This window comes from Heterobasidion irregulare (genome assembly GCF_000320585.1).
Source record: "Heterobasidion irregulare TC 32-1 unplaced genomic scaffold scaffold_14, whole genome shotgun sequence".
NCBI classification, from domain to species: domain Eukaryota; kingdom Fungi; phylum Basidiomycota; class Agaricomycetes; order Russulales; family Bondarzewiaceae; genus Heterobasidion; species Heterobasidion irregulare.
Window position 1 is genome coordinate 781,182 of NW_009258210.1, and position 15,260 is coordinate 796,441.

The 15,260-nt window shown below is 47.7% G+C and overlaps 5 protein-coding genes across 5 annotated transcripts; 3 read left to right on the plus strand and 2 right to left on the minus strand.

Annotated features, from left to right (window-relative positions):
• Window positions 1–334: 334 nt before the first annotated feature.
• Window positions 335–3,078, plus strand: HETIRDRAFT_332035 (uncharacterized protein; the record flags this gene model as incomplete). Its single annotated transcript, XM_009555071.1, has 8 exons — window positions 335–544; window positions 593–1,313; window positions 1,367–1,896; window positions 1,957–2,138; window positions 2,189–2,375; window positions 2,427–2,547; window positions 2,601–2,674; window positions 2,725–3,078. The coding sequence occupies 8 exons, from the start codon at window positions 335–337 to the stop codon at window positions 3,076–3,078; spliced, it is 2,379 nt and encodes a 792-aa protein (XP_009553366.1).
• Window positions 3,079–3,700: 622 nt separating this feature from the next.
• On the plus strand, window positions 3,701–5,080 carry HETIRDRAFT_482706 (uncharacterized protein). The gene is made up of 5 exons (XM_009555072.1): window positions 3,701–3,750; window positions 3,824–3,885; window positions 3,944–4,160; window positions 4,233–4,726; window positions 4,804–5,080. The coding sequence occupies exons 1-5, from the start codon at window positions 3,726–3,728 to the stop codon at window positions 5,023–5,025; spliced, it is 1,020 nt and encodes a 339-aa protein (XP_009553367.1). The 5' UTR covers window positions 3,701–3,725; the 3' UTR covers window positions 5,026–5,080.
• Window positions 5,081–5,929: 849 nt separating this feature from the next.
• HETIRDRAFT_239144 (uncharacterized protein) lies at window positions 5,930–7,201 on the plus strand (the record flags this gene model as incomplete). The annotated part of the gene is made up of 2 exons (XM_009555073.2): window positions 5,930–6,097; window positions 6,137–7,201. Coding segments are annotated over 2 exons (1,233 nt in total), but the record flags the coding sequence as incomplete, so codon positions are not given.
• A 308-nt stretch (window positions 7,202–7,509) lies between these two features.
• On the minus strand, window positions 7,510–11,761 carry nps10 (tridomain enzyme adenylation-thiolation-dehydrogenase; the record flags this gene model as incomplete). Its single annotated transcript, XM_009554765.1, has 17 exons — window positions 7,510–7,965; window positions 8,024–8,277; window positions 8,338–8,481; window positions 8,539–8,572; window positions 8,634–9,150; window positions 9,210–9,469; window positions 9,525–9,582; window positions 9,645–9,795; window positions 9,848–9,866; window positions 9,921–10,079; window positions 10,145–10,277; window positions 10,400–10,482; window positions 10,537–10,590; window positions 10,649–10,780; window positions 10,837–10,997; window positions 11,053–11,385; window positions 11,437–11,761. 17 exons carry the CDS (start codon window positions 11,759–11,761, stop codon window positions 7,510–7,512), a joined length of 3,273 nt encoding a protein of 1,090 aa, XP_009553060.1.
• Window positions 11,762–11,840: 79 nt separating this feature from the next.
• Window positions 11,841–12,356, minus strand: HETIRDRAFT_332471 (uncharacterized protein; the record flags this gene model as incomplete). The annotated part of the gene is made up of 1 exon (XM_009555074.1): window positions 11,841–12,356. One exon carries the CDS (start codon window positions 12,354–12,356, stop codon window positions 11,841–11,843), a length of 516 nt encoding a protein of 171 aa, XP_009553369.1.
• Between the last annotated feature and the right edge of the window lie 2,904 nt (window positions 12,357–15,260).

Consider the following 15,260-nt stretch of genomic DNA (forward strand, 5'->3'; position numbering starts at 1 on the left):
GTGAGTATATTCAGATGTGATGCTCATCATCCGGGATTGCACCATGTATGAAGGATTCAAGTCAACTAGAGTGGACTACCCCTCGAAGCCCAGGAAGCCGCATCTCATGCGCTTGAGTACTCGATGTAATGTTCAACATTCAACGCCTGGACTGCCCACAAGAATAACAGAAAATCACAGATCCTCCGAGATCCTGAGCCTTTCTGAGCGCGCCGAAGTCGCGGCCTGCCGGACGCGATATCGTATATGATCACGTGGCTGAAATTTCCTCTTCCCCGACTTGGGTTTTGGCGGCGGTCACCGTTCCGTCCAACCACAAACCACTTTTCCAGCTATGGCGTTCGACGATTTCATCATGACAATTGAATCTGATCAGGAAGACACACTACCCCCTGCCGTCAAACCTGCAAAATCCCGAGTGCCTGAAGAAGAGGGTGCTCAATTAAACCCAGATTTTGTCTTTGACCCTGCAGGCGACTTCCACGATGACATTCTCGATGGGAGAGCAGACGTCGCAGATCTGGTTACGAAAGGATCCCGCCCGGTATATTTATTTCCATTTCCGACTCGCAAAGTCTCACTGGAATCACAGGAACCGATTTCTGTTGACGATATCATTGCCAGACGGCGGCTTACAAAAAACACCGGTAAACGCAAGCGTGAAGAGGAAGAAGACAGCGAGCAGGAAGATTCCGATGAGGAACAAATTTCCACAGAGGATGAAGGCGAAGACTTGGAAGATGAGGCGAGTGAAGCCGAGGAGAGCTTGCTAGAACCTGAGGAGAACGAGGAGGACCCAGATCCCTTAGTGACGTCCGACGAAGAGGGAAGTGAACAGGACGGACTGGGAAGCGATGACGAACAGGACGAGGGGGAATATTCTGACGCTTCTTCATCTTCAGATGACAGTGAACCAGAGACTAAAGCAGAGAAAGCACGTAAAGCAGCCTTCTTCTCATCAGATACTGATGTAGCGCAGACACACTCGTCCTTCCTCACCATGAATCTATCGCGTCCTGTTCTCAAAGCCCTGACCACTCTTGGTTTCCACACTCCAACTCCCATCCAAGCTGCTACCATTCCTGTAGGTCTCCTGGGCAAGGACGTAGTTGGAAACGCTGTGACTGGTTCCGGAAAGACTGCTGCATTCATCATCCCCATGATAGAGCGCCTTCTGTACAGAGACAAAGGCAAAGGGGCTGCCGCTACGCGCTGCCTTGTTCTTGTTCCTACGAGAGAGCTCGCAGTTCAGTGCTACGAAGTCGGCAAAAAACTTGCAGCCCATACGGATATACAACTCTGCCTTATTGTTGGTGCGTCAGTTTTTTTTGCTCATGATCTCAATTAATCAACAGCATGGGTTTAGGTGGACTCTCTTTGAAAGCTCAGGAGGTGGCACTACGAGCTCGACCAGACATAGTTATTGCGACCCCCGGTCGTCTTATTGACCATATCCGCAATTCTCCGACATTCACACTCGATGTCCTTGACGTTCTCGTTCTCGACGAAGCAGATCGTATGTTGTCAGATGGTTTCGCAGACGAACTCGCCGAAATCATCAAATCTTGTCCCACATCTCGCCAAACCATGCTGTTCTCGGCAACAATGACGGATTCCGTCGATGAACTTGTCAAAATGTCTCTTGACAAGCCCGTTCGACTGTTTGTCGATCCACGACGCAGTACCGCTCGTGGACTCACACAAGAATTTGTTCGTGTTCGTGCCGGGAAGGAAACCGACAGGACAGCTATTCTTGTAGCGTTATGCAAACGGACCTTCAAAACTGGTGTACTCATCTTCTTCAGGAGTAAAAAGCTGGCGCATCAAATTCGTATCGTTTTCAGTTTGTTAGGGATGTCGTGCGAAGAATTGCATGGTGACTTGACACAGGAACAGGTATGTAATACGTGCGTTTAGATGCTCTGGATCTTTCAATAATTATCCCGCATTTCCTAGCGCCTCAGGTCTCTTCAGCTTTTTCGTGATAATGCCGTGGATTTCTTGATGGCGACGGACTTAGCTTCCCGCGGTCTCGATATCAAAGGCATCGAGACTGTGATCAATTTCGACATGCCTGGACAGCTCCCCCTTTATCTGCACCGTGTGGGCCGAACAGCGCGCGCAGGCAAGAAGGGTCGGTATGTGCTCTTCTTTCAGATATTGCCTACAACGTTTATTATTTCTTCAGTTCCGTGACCCTTGTTGGGGAAGCAGACAGAAAAATGCTAAAAGCTGCGATCAAGCACGCATCAAAGGAGGATCAGGTCCGACATCGTACGGTGCCTCCTGAGGTTATATCGAAGTGGTCAAAAAAGCTCGAGTCTCTGACGAAAGAAGTTGCTGGGGTTCTTCAAGACGAAAAGGAAGAAAAGCATGTAAGGTGTGATCACATGAACACTGAAATTAGAATTCACCGCTTTATTCAGATTCGGAAAGCAGAGATGGAACTCAAGAAGGGGCAAAATATGATCGAACACGAAGATGAAATATACTCGAGACCTGCCCGCACATGGTTTCAGTCCAGCTCGGACAAGCAAAAGGCTTCAGGTTTGTTTTATTTCATTTCAACGTACGAACCCCATCATCAGACCGCTTTCTAGATCTTAGCAAGCTTCAATACCAATCCAAATCGTCTGCTCCTAATCAAGACAAGTTGAACCTCGATAATGTCAAAGTAAGCTAGCTTCACCTTCATATACCGCCAGTTCTTACTATTTGACATAGCCTAAGCGTGACAAATTCTCTGGTCTTACTCGGCGAGTCAAACGGAGAAAAATGGCTTTAGAAGAAGAGAAAGAAGAGGGCGACCGCAAGGGTGTGGATGCTGCCATACGTGCAGCAAAAAAGGCTTCCCGACCAGCGAAAATTGGGGTTCCTGTCCAACAAAATGCAAATTCATCCAAGAAGGCAAAGCGGAAGACCAAGGTGACTTCTCATGGTAGCGTGTTTGGCAAGGACATGGAGCAGAGAAGCAACCGAGGTGAGGGTGTTCGTGCCAAGAAAGGCGACAGAGTGGCAGGAATGAAAAAAGGTGGAAAGCGCAAGGGCAAGAGCGTGGGCAAGGGCAGGGGTAAATAGGGGCTCTTATTAACGCTACGTGTATTGTGCACATGAGTAGAGATCAGTTGGGCTTTGGCCAGATTCCATCCACCAGGATGGACGTCATACAGTTCACCGAGGTAGGCTTGTCTCTTGATCAAGTCAGGCCAAACGGTCGCGAATAGTGAAGAAGCGTGACCACGGCCATTTGAGAACACAAGATAAGCTTGTCTGTCCGCAGTAGTCGATTAATCCCCTGTCGTGCCCATCTGAAGCAGAATTTCAAAGCTTGGTGTGGAACTAAAATTCTCAAGGATGTTGGAGGCCCGACCTGATCCTGCCTGGCCCGATGCCGCTCCGACGAGCCTGTGACGCCGCATGAGACAGTTGATAGCCGCTCAACGGGATAGGCGCAATTTACCTGTATTCATCAACGCCCCCTGCCTCATTGATTATTCGTAAATTGTTACGCCAGAGCACGGCGGGCCGTTGTCGTTCTGTTCATGTCTTCGCAATCGATCTCATGTTGTCCCACTGACCACCGCTCGAGCGGACCGACCTTCCGCTCGTCAGAAGTGGCAACATATAAGTAAAGTAGGACGGCGTTGACTCTTCATCCTGGTCCCTAGTTTGTTGCAACATCCCCATACGATTTATTTCTCCCACTTGCTCAAGACGCGTCCAAGATGGCACCTCGCGTAATGATCTGCGGTATGCATTTCAGGCTTCAGATCTATTCGGGAGCTGAAATGCTAATGACTTCTATCTGACTCACGTCATGCAGGTGATATCGTCTGGGCACACGACGAAATGAGGGAGCTCTTCGATGGCGTTGCGGATGTGGTTGTGAGAAGATCTTTACTTGCATCATGGCGGGTGGGAGATTCTAACAAAAGCACTTCAGCGAATGGACTCATCCAACCGCGCAGACTTTTTATCAGGATTCGGCCTCGGGGGAAAGTACGAAGGCACCGTCGCCGTATACCGCCACAATTCATCTGCAGAGAGGATCGGTGTCTTCGATGAACAGATCGTCGATGCACTAGCACCGACCGTCAAGTGGATCGCACACAATGGCGCTGGATACGATCAGATTGATGTCGTTGCATGCAAGGCGCGAGGCGAGACCCTTCCTGTTTTCAACACATGTCGCTCAGCTCAACTGTGAAGTCGCGCGTCTACTTTGATGACAGGTATCATCGTTTCAAATACGCCTGGGGCAGTCGACGATGCAACTGCTACGACCGCCCTGTATCTGATGATTTCCGCGCTTCGCCAGTTCGCGAAGGCCGAACGCAACTTGCGGTCTGATAACTGGAAATCTGGGCTCTCATCTGCTGTCCAGCACGATCTCACAGGTCGGACACTGGCGGTACTCGGGCTTGGTGGTATTGGATTCCGGCTCGCAGAGCTCGCGCGCGCGTTTCCGATGCGCATCATCTACCATTCACGTTCGCGCGTCGCGGACGCGCCGGAGTGGTGTGAATACTTTAGCTTGGACAGGCTCAACGAGTTTCTGGGCCTTGCGGATGTGCTGAGCGTACACGTACCCCTACGAAAGGAGACAGAGGGCCTCGTCGGGGAAGAGATGATCAGAAAGCTGAAGAAGGGTTCTATCATCGTGAACACCGCACGAGGAAAGGTGATAGATGAGGCGGCGATGATCAGGGCGCTCGAAGATGGCCATGTACGCACCCCATCGTCTTTTCATTTCACACGAAATCTGACAACAGGCGTATCTTCCATCATCTATACTTCGAACAGCTCGGTGCTGTTGGATTGGACGTATTCCCTGACGAGCCCGTCGTAAACCCGCGCCTTCTCGACTTTCCGAATGCGACGCTGCTCCCTCACATGGGAACTGAGACGCAAGACTCGCAGCGCAAGATGGAGGTCCGCGCGCTCACGAACATCAAAGATTACTTCTCAAAAGGCAAAGGATCGGACGTTGTGCCAGAGCTAACAGAGCTGGCAGCGAAGTTATGAGTAAAACGCAGAATCGCAAGTCTTAATGTAGCCAATATCATCTTTTTCCATGTTCTGGGTTGTCTAGAAGCCTTCCGCACGCAGATTTTTGTCCCTGCTCATCTTTGAGCATATATGTACGCGCAGAGGAGAACAGCAGAATCAAAGCCGCCTCGGGAACTCGAAAGCCTCTGACGTAGAGCGATTACATAAATCCGCCTCCTCTTCAACAGGACCTGTGGTCCACCACAAGGCAAATTTGCATTGTTCAGAATAATTCTAGCCCAGACTACTCTAGTCCTCGAAACACCAAAGCCGAGTCTCCATAAGCACTCGTGGCAACGCCTATTAAACGGTCAGCGAGCCTCACCCAGTGCGCACCGGTGCAACGAGGATTTTCCATCTGCTTATTTTCTTGTCCACCCATTTCATTTGAATGGAAACTAGCCGCCATTTACTCACAATCATGGGAGCCGACTCCGGGTGCAAGGGTCAGAACACAAAGGTGAGGGTCCAACTAGCAACTTCCATGCTCTGTGCCGGAATTTGCGCGGCTGTATCGTGCAAGGGGCTGAACTGTCAGGAGTGGGGCATGTCTTGAAAAGCCATCCGTCGTTGAAGGCTTCCTTAGCATCTTCGGGATCCTCTTCGAGCAATGTCGCAGCCTGGGAAGGCTCGAGGGATACGAGACGTCGAGACTATCACCCTGTGATTATAGTCGGAGGGCGTTTAGGTGCAGTTCTTAGTACGTCAAATGGCTTCCACTGCAGCCGCGCCCTGATGTTCGCATGCGGAGCCATGGATACCTCTATTTTTGTGCTTTTACGCTCAAAGCTCATCCTCCTTCACCCCACCATAGACGATGCAGGTGCAGGGAGCCTATAAAACCATGTCCCTTCCTTTCACAACACCCGCAGTGGACCTTGTTCACGATGCGTATCGTCGTCTGACGCACGAGCAACTCTACCTCTTCTGTGCCGTTCGCTTGTTGTCTACTGCTGGCACTGATGCTGAGCTATCCTCGAGACTAGCGCATCACGACATCCATCTATACGCCTTTCCTTCTTCGCCTTCCTCGGCGAATGAACCTACAGTGCCACAGGGACCGCATCATCTCACAGTCACCGAGAAGAAACCAGGCGATGGATCAACTACAACCGCGGACACAGGGCTCCCGCCGACGATTCATTTGGCTCGCAATCGCAATCCTCGACTGCCACCCCTTCCCGTAGAGTTGATGGCAGAAATCATGGACCATATCGGAGATTGGGAGCTCACCAAAGCTGTCGGACTGCCCACGTCGCTTCCCCAGCCTCTATCATGGACGCGTGCGTCTCCCACGGACCATGCGCTGCTCACAGGTTACCTTCCCCTCATCGTCTCGTGTGAACCGTCTGTGCACCCTCCGACAACAGTCGGCGCCAGCCTGTCTGTCCGATTTGCATACACTCACATTCTCTCACACCTCTTCACGCACCACCGTCCGCTCTTCCGCAAACTCTATAAACACCACCTCATTCTCATCACCGCCGCGCACTACGGCCGCGTTTCCGTCCTTGACTGGTGGTCCTCGATGCACAAAGAGCACCCATCCGAATTCCCCACGCCCCCAACAAGAGCGATCGCAGAGGCGATCGACGGTGCGTCGCGAAGCGGACAGGTCGCAAGTTTGAACTGGTGGCTCGCATCGGACGACTTGCCCTTCGAATATACAGAGGTCGCACTCGAGCATGCGTCCGCAAAAAACCAGGTCGCTGTGCTTGAGTGGTGGCGCATGCAGCGCGCGCGGCTACCACTCAAGGTCGGGCGGGTCATGGACACTGCGAGCGCAGCGGGGCACGTCGGCGCGTTGACATGGTGGGCAGGGTCAGGACTAGACTACACGTACGACAAGCAGGCACTGTACCACGCAAGCTGCCACGGGCGCGTCGAGGTACTGCAGTGGTGGCTGACAAGCGGGCTGCAGCTCTTCTTCGATCAGGACACGTTGGTGGGCGCGACGCGGCACAACCGCCCAGAGGTGCTGGAGTGGTGGGACCAGAGCGGGCTGCCGATCCAGTACCGGATGTGCGACATCGAGGAGGCGTTGGAGGATGCGATCGGAGGGGGTGAGCGGGCAAGGGAGTGGTGGAAGAGGAAGGGTGTCGATTTTAACGCGAATGATAAGGAGTGGATGAAATTGCAGAATCTGAACTAACCCGATGGCATTCGAAGGTCTGATGGGCGCAAGATGGGGAAATGAATTTTGGTTAGTGGCCGTCTTCGTGATTCATAATAGCTGCAGGTATTTTTATACATACATCGAACATTTTAACCGCTTTGGTAATTGTTTGAATTCAGCTATGCATACACTGACGATACTACGGCCCATGCTCGAGTGCCAACTACCACCAATGCCAGACACCTTGAAAGTGTAAATAGATCTATTTATTGGAACTCGAAACTCAATGTCCAATGTGTAGCGAGAATGCAGCGTACAGAAAATATAGAAATTCTAAAGAGATCTCAAGCAGGAAAGAACCCGACCTTCTTCCAGTAGTCAACCCACAACTTGACATCACCTTCACCGAGCTGGGGTAGCGCCTCATCGGCTAATGTACCAGATGCCTGCAAGGAGTTCGTCATGTCGAATTTGGGGAAACCCATCGTATCCGCATACTGATACGCGCTATCGTTCTCGTGAGCGAATGCAGAATGGTACCAATCCAGCAGACGCAATCCGGGGTTCTGGTGAAGGCTATCGGCGTCAGGCGCATCACCAGCATCTTCAGCAGATTTTCGCAAGAGGGCGAGCCATTCCGTGTATGGGACGAGAGGGATGTTGAGCACAGAAGCGAATACAGAGAAAATAGAGGACCACGTTGCAGGCCGAGGATGGACCAAGTTCATAATCGAGGAATCAGATTGACAGAAATCAACGATTGCGGCGGCAGCGACATTCACGGGGATCCAAGAGACATCCTAGAGGTGATGTGAGCAAGGGAGAATGCCAACGACCAACACTGATCAGATAACTCACCCCTTCGCAATCAGGCAAGGCCTTGAGGTGAATGGCAGACCGAACAAGCGATGGGAGCCATTCTGCTGTCGTCCATGCTCCGTTGATGCCTCCACTCAACTGACCCACGCGAATGCTGGTCGAGCGCAGGGGCGTTTGCTTAGCAGCCTCAGCAAGCATCGTCTCTCCCACCCATTTAGACTCCCCATAACCGTTACTGACAGCCACGTTGGCTCCAATTGGAACCTCTTTGACAGGCTCGGCACGCGTGATGTCTACAAGCGTATAGGAGTAAGTTTGAAGTTCGTGTTTGAGCATTGTCTAAGAAATCTCACCGTTGAACATGCCAATCGAGGCGGTAAACAACACACGAGGGGGAGAAGGGTGCGGAGATGACAGTGAAAGGTCGACAAGATGACGAAGGCCTTTGACTTGTGGCTCAAACGACTCTAATGACAAGTTGAAGTTGACCGGCCAAGCTGTCGAACAGACTCCATTTGAGCGTGAGCGATAACGCAAAAAAAGGGGAAACTGACCATTGTGTATGATATGTGTAATTGATACACGAATCTAGATTGTGAAAGGCGTGAACATCTGATAAACAGGATTTGAAGTTGTGGAAATGTCATACCTCAGACAATAATTCAGTAGAGATACCAAGATCTTGCTTCGTCACATCGCCCTCAACGAGCACAACCTTCTTTGATGCCGCGAGGGAAGTATCCAAACCCCTTTCCAAAAGAGCCGATTTCTGTCTGTCAAGAAGCGGGATGGAGCTGCGTGATTTTCTGTTAAAAGCATAGATGCGGGCGACTGATGGAGACGCAATAAGCAGTGCCAGGATATTCGAGCCCAGTGCTCCAGTACTTCCTGTCAAGAAGATCGTATCTTTCGGTGGCTGAGGAGCAGAGGGAACGTGCGGCGGGAAGTCCTTCGAGTACCTCGCCACCATGATGTTCATCTCCTGGGCCCTGTCCAATCCAGAATTGATATTATTCTGTCCTTGGGCAATAGAAGAGACGAATGATGCTAGACTTGAAACAGAGGGATGCTGATAAACGAAGCTATTGGAGATGTCCTGCGTATTGGCATCCGTGGAGTCTTTGAGACTGCGGAGAATGGTGTTTCGGATCCATGTTGCTTGCAAGCTGCAACGAATGGTTGTCAATCAGTCCCTATCAAATCCCCATTCATGTCGTTGACAGACCTGTCACATCCATGCTGAAAGAAATCATCTCCGTCCTGAACTTCCTTCTTCATCACTTTCTGGACAACGGCCCGTATGAAGCCCAAAATTTTGGCCGAGTCCCACGTAGTCGGGGAAGGAATGTCGGCTCTCCCAGTTTCGTCGACAGCAAAATAAATGGCCTTGATTTCATCGTCATATTCTTGAATGACTGCTTGTCGCCTGACACTGTTCTTGGCTGTAAAGGTGAAAGGTTTCGAGGGAGAAGATACTAAAATCATCTAGAAAGGGAGGTGCTTTGTGAACGTAAATACGCAAATAAGACATTTATCTCACCTCTTTGAAGACCCGAGAATGCTGAGGTGCGTATGCATTCATCTCTTCTACTGAAGGCCTAAAAGCGAGTGATTTTAGTGACTCGGGAGTAGCATAGTTAGCCAGGTCAGGTTGACGCACCAGATCAGATTCCTAAATTCAGCTAGCTTTTCTTCATCTGAAGGGTCGAAGCGATACTCGGATGTCGGGTCGACAAGGACTCCAGCTTGAAATTGACCACGACCAAACATCAGGGAAGCTCGAACGTGAGGGTCTTGATTGAGAATATGCTCTACAATGACTAATCAACAGAGTGTCATATCATTTTGAGGGTCAAAACGAACCTAGTGGACCAGGATTGGTCTGATGCATGCATGCATAGTCAGTATTGATGCGCGCGAGAAAAGTGATACCCACCTTTTCTCCTGTGCTATGCATAATCTGATCATCTGTGCGTCCGAATATTTTCCAGTATCCGGGCTTCGTTGGATGCGGCTCGAAAAGATCGGAAGTAGCATACGCTGGCACATCTTCGTACACAGCATTAAAGACGCTGGGCGTGTTCAGGTTGCTTGACTGCATATTAGGGCAGGAAATAGGTTATAAGATAGGTCCTTATCCAACAGGTTGGGTGGGCTTACCAACACGACAAGCTCTAGCTTGCCCTCCTCATTGGGGACAAAAGCGACCTTGGCAATGTCTGATATCCTGAAATATTCCCAGTCGATATTGAAATCAGCTATTGTCAATGGATCAACCAAGCGAACGTCAATGCTGTTCATATCTTTCAGTGTAACAGGCTCCTACCTGGAACGGTGGAGCTCAAGACCCCAGCTTCTGTGCTGAAAACAATGACCGCTACAGAAATGTGCTTCAGAGAGAAAAGAACTACACACCTCCCATATAAATTAAACAGTGTCACATTTGCAGAGACCAAGACGTCGCCAACTTGCTTGCCGAGGGGGCCGCCGCCGAACATCTACGAAAACACCGCTTCAACAACGCTTTTTATGATAGCCTATCGAAGACATACAACACCGTCAAGCTCAGATAATGTCTTGACATAATCCGGGTTCTTGGACCATGCCTATGAAGTGCCCCATATTTAGGATCGAATCTCTTTGAATCTGGATTTTAATACATACCTCGACAAAACTTGGAACTGTGAAGATGATGTCGCTATGAGCTTCCAGACTAGCAGAGAAGACATTCTCGATTGTAGGCTTCGTTGCCGGAGATCGAGGCCTAAACATATTCAAGACCAGGCCAGATGATGCCTGCATATGACGAACTGTTGAGCCATGGATTGAGTCAGCGAATGCAACGCTCTCACCGCCCATGCTAGAAGAAGATATCCCATTGTGTGATACATGGGCATCGCGTGACAAGCCATGCGTTTACCGGTCAAATTTCGTTCTCCATACCACGGTACTGTCGACAGCTGCATGGCACGACCGTGAGTCCATGCAATCGGCTTGGGGAATGCGGTAGATCCTTCATGAAGAGTTGATCAGGTAAAAGAACCTATAGACGTAACAATGGTACATACCAGACGAGTGAATGATAATGGCATTGGAGTCCCATGCAGGTGTCTCGAACGCAACGCTTGCTTCGCCCTGTGCGGAGTCGGATGATACATAAAGATCCTCGAAGACAGGGGCCACAGACGTCGTCGGCATAGATGGAGATGTCAGGTCTGATTTCAGCGATTGAAATGCGTCCTCGAGCAAACCACGGCATGATTCCTCTACGATGATGTGTGAAACGGAAGCCTTGTTTATAAGGTGGACAACCGCAGCGTGGGAATTGCGAGGCGAGATAGGAAACGGCGTAAATCCTGCGTATTGAACACCAGTGACGAGGGTAGAATACGTGATGGAGTCTAAAAGACGTCAATGAGCAGCGTGAAATGAAGGCCGGAGAAAACACTAACCTAAAACGGCCAAAATACCTACAACAGGCTTTCCTGCGGTCAGATCTGGCACAATATCAGGAGAAAGACCCAATTCCGTGCGCATCCTCCGTGCGGCACGATGGACAGCACGAACACCTTCAGCCCATGTTATGGTGCGGATCGAACCATCGATATTGATATACGAGTATAGAGGATGATTAGGAGAGTTCTTCGAGTGCCAATCAAATACCTCAGGCAGAGTCAACGAGCCTAAGGGAGGAGCGCAAAACGTCTGGCTGTTATGAGCCTGAGTAGGCGGAGGAGTGGGAAGAGGACGAGGAATCTGAATTGACACGGAAGACATTGTTCTTGTTCGATATCTGGGATGATAGAAGGCGTTTGGTGATGTATAGCGGCATTCAGGATGTGTCTTTTATAGCTTATCAATGAATGAGCCTGTGGCCGCACAGACTCAATGCCGGAGGTTCGTGAGGCCTGCCGACGACGCAGCCGATGTAATCTCTACAACCATTGAGACCATTGGGAACTGCTGCTCTGCCGGGAATGAGCGCGGGGTAGGAAGAGAACGCCGACACCGTCGGAAAAGGTAGCTTTGTGTGCTTGGTTCTACGGAAGGAAGGCGACGGAGAACCAGACGCGTTTCCAACTTCGCTCGGGGACAAACGGTCATCATGAGCAGGACTTTGAGGTGCAGCCATGACGTTTTGAGGGCGAATATGCAATAACACTCTAAATACTCCGAGCTGTGTCATTATTCGAGCTGCCGCGGCCAAAGCTGACTTGTGGTATTCTGGTTGCTGTACAATCGAGCTTGATGCCGCTGCGAGGGGATATCGGGATATGGCATCGGAGAGGGAAGCCTGTCTGCCGCCGGCATTAGCGTTGACTTCTCGTTTGCTGCCGTTTGAAAAAAATGAAGGGCGCGTGCGGTTTTGCATGCCGGTTGACTTCTCAAACCCGGCAAGGCTGGGTGCTGCACACGACTGACGTCATAGACGAAACAACGATGAGTCCAGCAAGACACATCATGATATATACTCGCTTGTCACAGAGGGAACATAGATACGATCCAAATTCCATTCAGTAGCATACGCTAGAGCGAGACTGTGAATTGTGTTAAGTGATACGTCGTACAAACCGGTGGTAAAAAAGACTCACCAGCTGGACAAGTCCTTTCCCCGCCTCGTGTACGCTGGCGACAACTTGGAGTCTGTCGAAGGGGATAGGCGTCGGGAATTGGTAGACACTAATAAATCTAGTAATGAAACTCACAGGCTGAGGAGTTCGGATCGGCTATTGGTCGGGAGACGGCAAGATACGGCCGGCAGACCCTAACCTACCCTGACTGGAGCCAAATTACCAGCCTATTATACAGCCTATTTTCAAGTCAACATATCAATGCTCTCTTAAACTCCTGTATTTGTAAACTTTTGTGTTGAGTCCCAGTGAAAAGTTGGTCGAGGCAGATCAAGGCAGAAATAGGCAGAAATAGGCATACATAGGCAGATTAATTCACAGATATTAAAATAGATCATTAATACTAGAAGCATTGTGAGAAACATGAGATTCTATATTGATTCTGTTATAATCTGGTCTATTGGGGCCTTTTCGGCTGTCTATTCCAATAATGATCATCACAACTACTAGATGGCTCCAATTATGGAGCATACATTATAGTATAAGGTAATACCCTTGGTTATTGACTCCTAGTGGGTATCATCATTGCTGGTTGAGTGCCACAGGAAATAATATGGGTGACTGATAGCAGGCTTACATGCATGTACTCACAGGGAAACATAAGCCATTGTACTCTTGGTTAAAAGGAGATAAGTGAAGAAGCACAAGAGTAGTCACTAAGAAAGAGCAGCAACTTAAACTTAGAGAATCCTATTGGACAGAAGAGTATTCTCATGTCTTTCCAAAGTAGTATAAAAGGCCCATAGAATAGGCTAAGGATCTTTAGTCTATTCTCTTTGTTCTTAGACAGTCTTTATACTATTTACCTTTATTGCAGTCCCCTTACTATAACTCCAATATTATCTACTCCTGTACTATCATACAGTTGAGATTATCATTCCACTCTTTCTCATTATGTGACCTAGGAAAGAACCTACTACTCTTGGGGTTATTGAATGAGTAGTTTATAATACTAGAATAGACTCTTCTTGCCCTTGCCTTGCACAAACTCTAGCTTGCTGCTATACTCTTTCTTAAAACCTTTCTTAATAGGGATAATAGACCCCCATCAAGCAAGTGTTACCTCTTAAAAACATCTTGGAGCAAAACCCAGGCCAAAGCTACTCTCTTAGCACTAGACAAATTAATAGACAGTTCCATTACAATAATCATCCTATTTAACAAGAAGGTACTCTTTGGTTCTATATAGACACTAATTCAAATGCACTACCAAATTATAACAACTGCTCACATAGGAATGGGCATTACTACTTCATCTTTAATAACAGAATAGAGAAAGAGTTCCTTTGGAATGAAATAGAGAATCATTAGAACATATTATCTTAGTATAGAGATCCTGAGCCAATAATCTCCAACAACTTAGAGCAAGAAAAAGTCATATCTAGGAAATGCCCCTCTTGTATTAAGCTCTAATTATTGATAATTTTATGAAGTTTTGCTAAAATAGCATTAGTAATTTTTTCCTCATCCCCCCTTTATTTTAGAGCTAATTATAGTCAATTAAAGCGAATTAGTTGGACAGATTTTTGGAAAAATAGAATCTATCATAGTATTATCATTTCTTGCCATTACTATAATCTGTAACCTAGAGATATCTATAAAGGTCACTACTTGAATATCTAAAGCTAAAGTCTTATCTTATGAAGAACTTGCCCTTGGCTAGAGTTGAATCTGTAACCTTATAACCTACACTTCAAATAGATGCTCTAAGCCACTAAGCCATAAGGTCTAAACTAATATCTTGGTAATTCAAATATATTGACATAATTTAGGCAATCTCAGCATTTTTAATCTTATTACTCACTTATTTTTGATCTATTTTTGATCAATAAATATTCAAAAAAATCAGGGCTTTTATAGCCTCAATTCATATTCTAAATACGAATATAATATAATAAATAAAAATAAATAATACACTCTATATAGGGTAAAAAAATATTCTGGCACTCACATAATTTGGATTTAGAGTCTGTATTATTGTGGTTGAGTTGTAGATTTTGAGTAAACTCTAGAATCATAATTAACATGGTGTTTATTACAGATTTGATTATAAAGATAATTATAGATAATTATTTATAATACATCCTAATTATCTTAGATAAGCATCATTAATAATTAGGCATAATTTGGATTTAATATAAGGGAAGGGTTTTCTAGATGTTGGCTATTAACTTCTAGTGGATATTACTATCATTGGTTGAGTATCACAATAGATAATACAGATGACTAATAGCAGGCTTACAAGTATATACACATAGGGAAACACAAGCAATTGTCTCCCCAGTTAGAAAGAGACAATAGCAGAAGCACAAGAGTAGTGGCTGAGAAAGAGCAGCAACTTGGAGAGCCCCATAGGATAAAACAGTATTCTTGTATTTTCCCAAAGTAGTATAAAAGGCCTATAGAATAGGCTAAAGATCTTTAGTCTATTCTCTTTATACTCAAGCAGTCTTTATACTATCTACCTTCATTAAAGGTCACAGTCCTCCCCCACTATAATCCTTTCCCAAATATTATCTGCTCCTATACCCTTATATAGTTGAGATTATTGTCCTACTCTTCCTTATTGAGTGACCTAGAAAAGAACCTCCTACTCTTGAGATTACTAAATGGACAGTTTTTAATACTATTGGAATTGGTATTGC